Below are 12,921 nucleotides of genomic sequence, written 5' to 3'. Positions count from 1 at the left end.
CAACTAGGCCAATCCTTTTCCTATACATTGTCGCACAAGAACACTATCAATCTATTCTTGGCCCAGCCTCTATTGAGGAGTCCAGGTTCCCACACACGAATTCCCGCAGGACACACTCACACAAGGGGCTGCACGGGACTGCTTTATGGGTTCAGCTTAGGTACATTCCTCCTGGCAGGTATCAGAAAACCAGAATCATAGTTTTAGGAGAACTAATTAATTCCTTTATGGCACCTTCAGTTAGATCTGCTTTGCTTTCTATCAATGACTCCCCATCAGTGTGGCTAACTTGAACATTTCTAAGCAGTGTCTTTTACACGGCTCGTTTTTTTTCTGGTGACCACTGCCTATATAATGAATCGCATGACTGCAGGTAATATTCTGATGGTTTTATTAACAAGTATATAATACATATATTGCATACTGTATATAGTATATGAGGACTGTACAGTACAAATTTATGTTCACAGTTTGACATGACAAAATGTCATTACTGAATTCCCATTGGACTACAGAGTAGAAACAGCGAAGGTACATTAAACATTCACATCTTTAGTAAGAAAGATTACCAAAATGTTTCAGTATTTGCAAGTATACTAATGCATGCTAAAAACCTTTACCCATTCAGTCTTATTAGCTTATAAAATATATTACACTTTATTAAAAATTTCTGCATAGTTTATACAAGTATTAAAGTACTGTAAATGTAATAAATCCTGCTATATTTGCAGGTATGGTTTTAAGAGATGCAAAGCAGAAAGATTATTTTGACCCTCAACACTAAGTACACAACAGAAAAAAAAAAGTGCTAGTATTTGTAAAACATGTTGTAGCCCTCATTGAATGCAGGGAAGATGGCTTTGTAAATGCATTAAGTGAATTTGTAATCATTTGGAATTAACCTTGACCCACAAGAGAACAAGACAACTCTGAGTGACTTCATGTCAAGTCCTTCAAGAACAAAACAAAACAAAAATCCCAAACAATGGTGTTATTTTCAAACCAAATTACTCCAAAAAAATCTTAGATCTTTTGAGAACTGTCTTTTAAAATAATCTAATCAGGAATGATTTATTGATGATATACAGTATCAGCAATATAATCTTTCAAACTCAGTGTTAGTGCAATACTGAGAGTGCAGGTGACTGGTTTAATAAAACACACATACCCACAGAGTGTCCCTGTGATTCTGTTCCAAGGCTCTTGAAACTTCTGTGTAGTTAGCATCTCCTTAATTGAATACAGCTATGTCGCAAGCATTCTCCCCAAGCTGTTTAGAATGCGAATGCCCACTGATTTATGATGTCAATTCACATTTTAAGACCCTAACATATAGGACAGATTCAGATTTACATTTTTATGACTTCTCCAAGGTGACACGTAAAAAAAAAATTGAATAAACTAACTTCACGTTTACACATTTTTTTGTCAATTTAAGATAGTGCAGTTAAGTCACCATTGATAAGTTATATGGTACATCATTCACTAAGCCATATTTTAAGGGCATTTTATCTTGGTTTGAGGCCTTCACATAACAGCTAAAAATGACTGAGTCTTTCTCAGTTGTCATAGTATATATATGGATGGATGGGAATTTCGGTAGGAGCCAATTGGTAACTGAAGAAAACCAGACCAGCATGGCAACAGAGAAGAGCTTCTCAGGTTGCCTTTGAGTTCAAATCATCTGTTTACAAATGGTTAAGACAATCTAAGCAAGCAGAACAGTATTGTCATGCTGTCTTTTCAACAACATTTGAATGGGCCATAGCAAATTCCAAATTTCAGAACTACGGAAGCTACTAACTACATTCAGAGGCAAAGCTGACTCAGAAATAATTTCTAGCCTTTCTCACACCCTCCCCCCCTTTTCTATATGGGCTGGAACACATCAATTGGTTGTCTCTACTAAAACAAGAACAATCCCTTGCATTCCAACTTGATTCTCCCCTGTGCCGTAGAAGAAGCATTGGAAGTCATGAACACATTGGTATGAAAGAGACTAAACCTTGCCAACACACAGGAAACCTGCCTTTCCCAAGAGCCATTTCAATTCTTCTGTTCACATCACTCATACTTGCAAAGTGGAAAGCAGCCCAGTCAGCATGTTTTAACATTCGAAACAAAACTTAACAGTGCTACAAAAGGAAAGAAAAGAAACCCAAGTGCTAAGATAACATTTCTTTTCTCAACTTTCACCTACAGTTCCTTCCAGTTGGCTCACATAGGGCTGAGTGGGACTGACTTCTCAGGAGTACAGTCCCAACAGCCTTTTAACATAGTGCCACTAAAGAAAGCTCCTGGCCTAGGGGTGTAGCTCAAGTGGTAGGGCGCTTGTCTAGCAAGCACAAGGCCCCGAGTTCAACCCCCAATGCCGCCAAATGGAAAAAGAAAGCTCCTCAACTTGCAGGCCTCATTGACATTTTCAAAACAAGTCATGTATCCCTCTCCCAGTGAAGGTTGTGTTGGATCCTGAGTTAGGCTGGGATGAATCTCTTCTCCTCTATCCTTTGTGAAGGGACTCAAGGGGCATTTGGTTATATGCAATGGTTGCCTCTTCTCTCTTTTCTTCAAACTTACAACCAAAGCATTTCTATGTGTGAATTATTTTAATTAGCATTTAGACTATGTTGCTCAAAAGCCTGCTTTTGAAAAACATCCCCCAATAATGGTGCTATTAATCTTCAAAAGAAACACGAGTCATTATTTTCAGTTTGGTCTTCTCATAGGGTTCTCTTGATAGCGACAGAAAATCAATAGCTTTAGCAGTAAACTTTAGGGAATTTTTAAGCTACATGTATAAATCCCTGAACTGTGGTTTTTCTCTACTTTTTCAAAAAAAAAAATCTGTCCTCAAAATAAAGATATATGTGCTTTACACTAGATATATTTACAAAGAGTATAATCAGGTCTAATTGAACAAATCTCCTGAAGCTTTAGCAAATACTCATTTATGATATGTGTTAGGAACACAAAAAAAATATAGCCAGTTTGGCACCTTAGAGCTCACACAGAAGCATTTCATAGAAAAGCTATGTGACTGGTTTGATCTGGGAATACAAGTACCACTCAATGTTTCCCTGTTTGAAAGGAAAAAAAAAAAGCTCTAAGCAGGTTGGGCGAAAGAAAGACCATCCAGACTCTGACCTCAAAGATCTTTTTGCTGCTACCGGGCAGCTATTTTGGTGGATTCCAATGCTTGATGATCCATACCAAAGAGATAGCCTAGGGAAGGAAACACTTGGTTGGACGACTCCATTTGTAGCATGTTCTGCACAGCTGAGTATGGATGGAGACTCGAACACACTATGTGATGAATGTGTGGTGCCCCTCTGACAATCCCTGGCCAGGAGGAATCACCAGTGGTTCCCCACAGCGCCCTTCTGCTTCTGCTCCATGCTTGGAAGCACAGCATGCACCCTTTGAACTGTCCGAAACCCACGACATTTAGCAGCTCTGGCTCACCTCCCAGTGGTGACAACGCCTTCTGCATCAGCTTGAGGCACAAAGATGGGCTATGGACTTGATCTAGATGAAGTGGTAGTCCAGGTCGTTGATGGGCAGGATGGAAAGTGCGGCAAATGGCAGAGCTGGTGTCTTGATGGCATACTTTGTTAACGGGTGACTGAGACCACCCTGCTTTCCCTTACAGAGCAGAAAATGGGATGGTGGGGCACAGAGGTATGGGCTGGATACTATAGTCAATATTTACTTTGACATTCTTTTGAGGAGTACACGGAGAAATTGACAATTGGTTAGTCTATATGTTCCCTTGTTCGCATTACATTAAACATATCTGTTAAAAGGGGTTTGCTTAGCAACCCCGGGAAAAAAAAAAGTTCACATTCTTTAGGTCTGACCCGTGGTAAGGAGAGGGAGGATTAGAGAAAATCTACTACTGACCATATGGAAGTTTTGCATGATATAAATTCAGAGATCCAGACCAGCTGAATCAAAATTAAAATGTACATGTAAAAACTGAGTTAGATAATGGGAGGGAGGAGAGAGCCGATCGAGGTGAGCCAGGAGAACGGGAGCTGCTGAGACACTGAGGTGGGAGACGGAGGTGCTCAGACTAGCATGTGGCGTTTCCTATGGAGAGCAAGGTGGTCGGAACGGGAGAAGCTGCGGTCACAGTCCGGACACTGGAAAGGTTTGATTCCAGTGTGTTTTCGGAAATGTCTCGTTAGTTCATCAGACCGAGCAAACTTCCACGTGCATCCTTCCCAGGTACACTTGTAGGGCTTTTCTCCTGCAAAGAAGAAAAAAAAAATATATTTTTTAGAGACAGTAAAGTTTTTGAGCTAATCCTCTTGAAGTATACAACTTCCAAGATAAGATTCATACATCAGTAACACAGTGCCTTCCAAAACCACCAGAGGCTGGGCTCTTATCAGAGCTCATGCCTGAAATCTACTCAGGCGGCTAAGATTAGTAGTTCGAAGCCACCTCAGGCAGAAAAGTCCATGAATTTCTGGTTAACCAGCCAAAAGCTGGAAAGAGGCTTGGCTCAAGTGGTAGAGCACTAGACAAGCAGAAAGGGTAATCAAGAGCAGGAGGCCTTGAGTTCAAGCCCTATAACTGGCACATACAACATGCACATAACAATAACAACAACCCATTTTAAGATAAGCATGAATCAAACTGATTCTTTGCCAAAAACAAAACAAAGCAAGGTAAAAGTTGAAGATAGGATTTAGTTCTTATTAAAGCATATTGCCTTGAAACCTCTTCTGAATACCAAAAGTAAACACATGGCGTCTGGTATTTGTGTCTGTCTCTAGAGCTCAGTTATATGCAGTCCTATGCACTTAGTAAATCTACATAGCAAAAGCTTGTGGGGTGTCTGTAATTATACATGCCAACGGTTTGCTGAAAATGTGAAGTCTCTATGAACTAAAACATTTGCTAGGGAATTTGGAATTCCTATTTTCTTGGTTAGTCAATGACAATGATGTCCAAACATAATGCTTTAGATGTACAAATATTGAGATATAGTTAATTCCTCCTGGCCAGAAGCCAGGTTTCTAGCCTTTTTATCCGAGGAGGATATTTTAAGGTGTTTACAGAAAAATGAATGCCCTTATAAATAAAATAGCTGTTCATGTTCATCTAAGTGCTTCAAATTAGTAATATAGGTTGAATCACCCAATCTGAAGATCTGAAATCTACAGGGCTGCGAGGCCTGAAACTGAACCTGACACAATGCCACAAACGGGCAATTCTTCATGAGACTCCTTTCCTGTACAAAATGACAAAAATGTAAAAACCATGGTATAAAATTACCTTCAGGTTATGCATGTTGTATACATAGTTGTGTTTAGACATGAGTGCTACCTTCAAGATATGTCATGTTCATAGAAATTATTCCTCTGAAACCAAAGAAATTCCCCAAAGCAGCTCAAATACGGGTATCTCTGCCTATCGTAGGTAATGGGTGTCACAAGTTCCTGCTTAATATTCCTTTTTCATTACAAACCAATTAATTAATTAAGCAATTTACTTGGATTTCTATGATTTGCTTGGTTGTGCAGATTATATACGACAACAGTTATCTTTTTATTGTATCTGAACTGTCATCCAAATATTTGATGTCTTTAATTTTAGGTTTTGACGTGGCAACCTTTGACTCTTGAGTGCTCCAAGGATGCTTTGATTGACTGGCTTGCTATATTGTTGGTATCCTCCTCAGCTTCCTCGGCTTCCTCCCTGTGATGACTGAAAGAATTTATTTTCTATGTGGCCAGGTACTTCCCTTCCTTCTCTCTAGTGATACCAGACTCAGAAAAAGGATCTACATTCTGAATTCGGGAAAATCACACACAGGTGAATGGCTGTTAAACAACGATTTCACATTGAAAGTTTTGAGGATAAGATGAGCCTTCTGTATGCATTAATCATCAATACTGACTGCATCAGGCCATTTGCAACATTACTGTAGGATTTCCTATGGAAGCATGAAGGAGCACTGGGAACAATCAATTATGCGTTTTTCTCTGCCTATGTGACAATGTCTAGATGACCTGACTGCTCCACCCTATATTCAATACCAATTAAGGAAGACTTTCTGGAATAAATGCGGCATACAATGAAACAGGAGTTCTTTCAATCTTATATAAGATAGACATTACCCAAGTGTATTCACTTTTCTTCTATTTGAATTGCACTTATTTGCTCTATGTAAGAACTGTTCTTTGCCATCATCAAGTTTATAACAGAGGTGCTGTCCCTTCCTCCTCCCTTCCTAGAGGACAGAACTGCAAGGGGCCTAAACTGAGAGACCTAAACCTTTTCTTATGACAAAGGCAAACCCTTATCAAAACCTGATGACTCAGAGACATCCGTAGACCACCAAGATGCCTGGAAAGCTTTTTGTTACACAGTTGAGTACTCCTATGCAAATGCTTGGAACCAGGAGTGTTGTTTTAGGTCTCAGAGTTTTTCACATTTGGGGCTACCTACACAGATGTTCACTAGTCCCTAATCTGAAAATCTCAAATCCAAAGCCTTCTTACTGTCATGTTAGTAATCAAGAAGTTTCAGAAGGATGAGTCCAATCAAGGTGCATACATGTATCTGGGTGTGTCAAAATGAAATAAATCCCACATCCAACTAATTGATGCTATGAAAAAGAAAAATGACTCATATGTCAGAGCACTTTGGATTTTGAGATTACAGATGTTTAATATCTAATAACTCTTTCAAGCTGGAACTGGTGACTGCAGCATTCCATAGTGGCACTCCTTCAGACAGATGAAGTGAGGCTTGGCACTTTTCCTACCTGTATGTGTTCTTCTGTGTGCTTTCAAGTGGGAGCTCTTAGTGTACACTTTGTTGCACCCATCATAATCACATCTATGTATCCTTCGCTTCCTTTGTGTATCTGGGGATTCCACAGGTAAAGGTCTCTTCCCAGGCTGCACGATGACTGAAGGGTGATTCCTATGAAAGCCAAAGGTAAATAGAACATGTTGAGCAAAGGGGCTTTCTTTTCTTCAGTCTACTGAAAGCATTCACAACATAAGGCAAAACAAACACACACACACACACACACACATACAAAAACCCAAAAAAATAAAAAGAAACTAGCTGATCAACCCAAGAAGCACTGCTATATCCATTCAACAAACATGTAGTGAGCACCTACCATGAGCCAGGCACTGTGCTTGGCACCGGGACACAAAGATGAATAAAAACAGGGTTCCTGCCCTCGAGGAGCTCACAGTCTAGGGGGAGACAGACATGGAGATAAGTAATGACAGCAAGAAGGGGTCGGGGCTATGCTACAGGGAGGTGCCATGTGTTGGGCAGATGCTTTCCCACAGTAAAAGTAGGTCCGTCTGGACAATTTTGTGGTACTAGGCAATGTGGAAGAGTACTCCAATTCCCACAGGCCGTACTGATTTTCATTACTCTTTAAGAAAAAATGAAAAAGGTCATATTCCTACATCTCAGGTGACCAGATTGTTGAGTAAATCTATCTTTTTATCCTTCACATAACTAGTCTTTCATTTGTCTCTTAAAAAAAGACTGCCAATTCACATTTAGTTTTCAAATGCTGGCTCTTCCAAAGAAAAGATGGCATTTTTTTGTCTTCATGAACACAAACTTTTACTGCCATTAAACTGTTCCTGCATGAAGAAGAGCTGCAGAGCAGTTTAGGAGGAGGCCACAAATGACACAGGTTTTCTAGGGAGGAAACCAATCCTGCTATGCACGGTTAACACAAACACCGTCTCAGAAAGGGAGGTGACAGAAAAAGAGGAAGGGATACGCTGGGATGTATGCAGAGTTTTCTCAAGCTTCTCCTGATTAATGTGCATCACTAAAAAGGTCTAATCCACTGGTCATTCACTTTCCCGATGAATTGCTTGATATGGCAGTTGACCTCAAACTTATTCTGGAAAGACATCTTTCTCTTTCATTTCCAATCTATAGCTTCTAAGATGGCCCCATTTTTATGTATGTTTTCTAAAAATGTGTAGGGGAGAAAAGATTGACAAAAAGACAAAAAAAATGATGAGGGTAAAGCTTGTAAAAACAATAAATAAACAAAACTTAGCTCTGATAACCAAAAGGGAGTCCCTGGAATGAAAACTTTTCTTGGCTGGGGGGTGGGGGGGTGGAGAGGAAGGGGTCTTGCTAAGAATATGAATACACATCCTTAGTGACTTTTTCCAGACAATGCTAAGAAACAAGGAACTAAATACTAGGTAAGCCTATGCTATGTGAATTTACTTACTTGTCACACTCTTACTATTAGCACTGTCAGTTTTATCTATCAGCATGTTCAGAAAAGTAAACATGAAGCAGAGTGTAGGTGAGGTACAAGTATATGCGTGTGTGTGACTAGAAATCTTTCCCAATTATTGAATGTTGTAGACTGAGAATCTAATCACTTCAGTGCAGTCATTATGACTGCCTTTTCCAACTGTGTATTTTCTACATATAAAGATCTGTGGGCTCCAACTTTAAATCCTGGCTTGGTATATATCTTCTCTGTGATCCTGGGGCTGGTACACTAAACTCTCTGTTTCCGCTCTATAAAAGGAGAATGATAATGTTACCTTAATTGGTTACAGGAACTGGTAACATTCTGTCAGTTACTGAGGGCAAGTACCTGAAAAGCATCCGAGAGCACTATTTGTTGAGAGGTAAATTACTATGTAATTTTTCAAGGTTCAGAAATGCTCTTTCCATTTGGAACCCGGCACCCTGCAGCAGTTAAACTTTCATGTGGAGTTTTTGAGCAGTGATTCAGAGCCACTTTGGGGAGACTCTACTCAGATGAGCATCTATCTACCTGGAAAGGTAGCAACACCGCGAGGCCGGGCAGCAGCCCTATTTCTACAGATCCAGATGTTGGCTCAGGCTGGGGCTCATTAGAGGTAAGGGTCTTGGGATTGTCACATGTTTTGTCATCTCACTTTTCATTTTTAAAGACATAATTTGGAATCATTATAACAAAGAAATTAAATCCCCAGACAGTGTCTTAAGTTAAACTTGCTCCTCCTAAGTTTGCTGCTACTATACCCACACTAAACGGGGAAACCTGATCCTTTTGTTCTAGATACAGCTGCACACACATAAATACACAACAGAAGACACCTGATATACCTTTGCATAATATTCCTAAACTCAACTAAAGGATCAAGCCAATGTACTTCAAAGTCGGCCTCTGGGTAGGAGGTTTCCTAGGTGAGGACTACTGGCCTGGCCTTGCCAGTATCAAGCTCCTTTCCTGGATAGGTGGTTTCCTATAAAGCTGCTAGGCCCACTCCAAGTTGGTACTTAATGACATCCTTGAGAAAATGACTTAAAAGAGCACATGTCCCCGTTGTGGCTAATCTGTTGCATTTTTCTGAGAAGTAAAGTGCATTTTTTAGGTCAGCCTTAAAATAAACACATTATTCATTAAGCATTAAAAGCCACCAAGCATGAGATCACCAAAGGAGTATTACTTAAAACACAGAGAAAACATTTTTCTGGTAAGGATATTCAGAGGATGGGATGTTGCCTCCAATACTGTTGTGTAATGCTTTACACTGTCATTCACAGTGACCTAGATTCTAAGCAAATACTTTTCCAGTCAATGGGATCCCTTCCTAACTAGGCTTTCTTTAGTGTCAGAGCATCTTGTTCATCATCGGGAAAGAAACAATCACAAGTGCACATCCTGTTGCCAGTGGACACCCTTCATCAACACAAGAGGAACTGTGGGCTGCAAGAAGTGTCTGACTGGGAGTCGCCATGCTGCTTTTCCTTTGGCCTGAGAGCATGAGCAGATGCAATCAGTTAGCCACAGAAAAGATGGAGGAGTGAGCACTCATGGAGAAGCAGATCAAACTCAGGTCCCCTCAGCTACAGTGTGACTGACAACACCCCAGTTCAGTTCTTTATTTGCCCTGACTCCCACATTCTTCAGCAGTGTTGACTTGTGAGGGAGAGGTGGAGAAGATGAAGTGGAAAGGTGGCTAGAACCTTTATTCAACTTGAGAAAAGGTGGTATGGGGGTAAGAGCTGGGTGAGAGGCCCTGTGGGGGTGTGGCCACAGCACCCAATGGTTAGAACATCACATGTCCTGAGATTACAACAATCATTACAATTCCACGATGGAAGGCAGCAGCATATTGTGGAATGCAGAGCCAGGATCCAAGGGCTATCTTCCCACCTACTGCAAGCCTAGCCTCCAGTGTCACCACTAGGAGAACCACAGTGGCCAGCCACATGCGTGGCCCCAGCCCATCACAGCACCTGCTTGGGTGCTGACTGATGCAATACAACCTGTCTCCCAGAAGGCACTTCTACAGGAGGGTGCCCACACTGAGGGCAGGTATAATTAAGGATAAAGAGTTCTTTTAGGGCTGCACTTTGGAGCGCTGCGTGGGCAACCTTCTGTTACCATCCACGTGACTGGCCTGAAGACTTTGATTAAAGACAGTCGGCACCACAGGCGCAGCGACAGTAGAAGTGACAGCTGTAGGTGCACGTGATACAATCCAAGCTTCCATGGCACATCTAGACACCAGTGTCACTTCGTATGTGGCAAAACGACATGTGCCCAGCCGAAGGACGAAAAAAAAGTCCACGATCTCTGTGCAACATCTATGGAACATCAGTGGTGGCTAATTCACTGAAGTGGACGTAACTCTGCTGAGAGATTTGTCTGTGCAACAGAAAGCTCATTGTTTGTGGAGATTCTCCCATCTTGGCCAGAGGTAGTGGGCCTGCCCCTTTCCCCTCCCCCAGTGGATGCCATCTACTACGGGGCAGTCCCAGTCATCCCAGCACGTAACACACTTGGAGATCTTCTCTGTTCCAGGTCCTCAGGTACACTCTACTGCACAAATGCCCAGGACAACTAAGTATACTTACTCTTGCAACAGTGCTTGCGGGGGGGACACTGAGTTCATTAAAGGGGGTGACATTTCTTCAGGAGGATAGTAATCTGTCCTCTGTGGCTCGATCCCAGGTTCTATTTTAATTTTTTTCTGTAATATAGGCTTCTCGTAGGACTCGATGACAGGTACTAAAAATTAAAAAAAAAAAACAGAAAAGTCACTATGTGCAATGTGCTGATTTTAGCTCTAAAATTAAGCTCATCATACAGCTCCTACCTATTACAGTGAATGTGTACTCACTTTTGGCAAGATTATAGCAAGAACCAGTCTGTGAGGGAGTCTCCTTTCTTCTGCTTGTTACTTTTCTCAAGCTCACTACTTGGCTAATTAGAGGCCAACATAGTATGTCCTGGACTTCTAAGACACAAGAAATGATTCTTCCTTACAAATTTGGTTTCTCTTTTAACCCCAAGATCTTCTGCCTGTGACCAGTTGGCAAGCAAGTTGACCTTTAAGAACCCTTAGTTATGATTAAAAAGTATTAGTGTCAAGCACTCATGGCTCACACCTGTAATCCTAGCTGCTCAGGAGGCTGAGATCTGAGGATTGCAGTTCAAAGCCAGCCCGGGCAGGAAAATCCACCTGACTCTTATCTCCCGTAAACTGCTCAGAAAAAGCTGGAAGTGGCTCTGAGGCTCCAGTGATAGAACCAGTGCCCAGGGGCTTGGCCCCAGGACCACCCCAAGAAAATATTTGCGCTTGTACTCAAAACCATGTTGGTAGTTGCCAAATCAAAACACAGAGCCAGAAGACTGAGCATGCTCAGCAGACTGAGCTTATAAGCACAAAGCCCTGGGTCCCACCCCGACAACCGCAATCCTATCAACCAATAGATCAATCGATTGATCGATCAATCAATCAAAGTCAAGATTCTTTCTAAAGTTGAAAACGACACAACGAAAGTAACTGTCTCCAGGTAGTAACCATTTTGGAATCTCTTCCATTATTCATACTTCAAAACCCAACCCAACAAGAAAGTCAGTGCCATGAGTGTGGATTTACCTTGCATGCTACTGTTTGAATTTTCCATCTCCTCCGACAAGGAGACCATGAGTGGCTGCTGGATGTGGCTGGTATACATGAAGGGGACAGGCTGGACCACGACCGGCTGGATGACAGGCAGGATGCCCGGGCTCCGGATCCCATGCCGTGAGAGGGCCGCGGCCATCACGGGCGGCATGGAGAGCGGCACCGGGAAGGGCTGCACACCTGGAGAAGGAGGTGAGTATTTCTTAATGGGTGGGCTGGAGGATGGCATGCTCAACCCAGGTGATGCTCTCCGGTGTGAGGATGGGAACTTCAGCGAGGAAGGAGAACTTCCCGCGGAGGGAGGTGAACCCCGCTTGTTCACGGTGAGGTCCACCGGCTCCACCTGTATTCCATGTGTCGTCAGGCCTTCTGGGGTCTGGAAGAACTTGTCCGGTAGTGGCGTGGAGTAAATGACCCCGTATTTGTTGGGCTTTATGGACTCCATGTAATTAGATGGGTACGACTATTGGAAAGGAAAAAGAGAAAGGGATGAATGACCAAATGAGAAATGTATTTCCTCAAAACATGAACCGAGACAAAAAATAGAAACTTTTAATTACACGGGCTTTCAAAATCAGTTTGGATTTAGAAAGATATTTTATCCCCCGAAAGGCCATGAGAGAGATGATCCAGCAACCATTAGAATTAAGGGGAATCTTGGTTCTTGGGTCACAGGGAAAATCTAAAACCCCCACTCTATAATTTCCATGTCCAACATAAAGGTTGGTACCTGGAAAAGTTTTAAGCAAGTTATGTTACAGGCTGTGGCTTTACCAGTAAGAGTCATTGTTCAGATATCACCAGGCACCGGCCAAGCCACACCAGCCTGGCTGCCTTTCTAACTAACAAGATTTTGACTGGTAGGAAGAGTTCTCTAACATTAGCATCTTTAACCCAGGCAGGACAGATAAAGGCTTGTGGATAAAGAAGGTAAATGGGCTACATGGTATGTTTTAGATGAATTTATGTTGGCCATCCATTCCTGCCGCCGAGT

At 41.9% G+C, this 12,921-nt stretch overlaps 1 protein-coding gene across 3 annotated transcripts in view; it reads right to left on the bottom strand.

Moving 5' to 3' along the window:
• Positions 1 to 374: 374 nt before the first annotated feature.
• Positions 375 to 12,921, bottom strand: part of Klf3 (Kruppel like factor 3) — a 32,058-nt gene continuing 19,511 nt past the window's right edge. For all 3 annotated transcript variants that reach the window (XM_042678041.1, XM_042678040.1, XM_042678039.1), the window contains exons 3-6: positions 11,901 to 12,390; positions 10,873 to 11,026; positions 6,779 to 6,939; positions 375 to 4,249 (exon numbers count right to left, since the gene is read on the bottom strand). In XM_042678041.1, coding sequence (XP_042533975.1) covers positions 4,068 to 4,249; positions 6,779 to 6,939; positions 10,873 to 11,026; positions 11,901 to 12,390 — 987 coding nt within the window. In that variant the 3' untranslated portion in view covers positions 375 to 4,067. The remainder of the gene's footprint in view (positions 4,250 to 6,778; positions 6,940 to 10,872; positions 11,027 to 11,900; positions 12,391 to 12,921) is intronic.

The sequence above is a fragment of the Dipodomys spectabilis genome, unplaced genomic scaffold, assembly GCF_019054845.1.
Source record: "Dipodomys spectabilis isolate Male_0828 unplaced genomic scaffold, ASM1905484v1 ptg000043l, whole genome shotgun sequence".
Classification (NCBI taxonomy): domain Eukaryota; kingdom Metazoa; phylum Chordata; class Mammalia; order Rodentia; family Heteromyidae; genus Dipodomys; species Dipodomys spectabilis.
The sequence above is the reverse complement of the archived record's forward strand: the minus strand, read 5'-3'. Positions and strand labels throughout refer to the sequence as shown.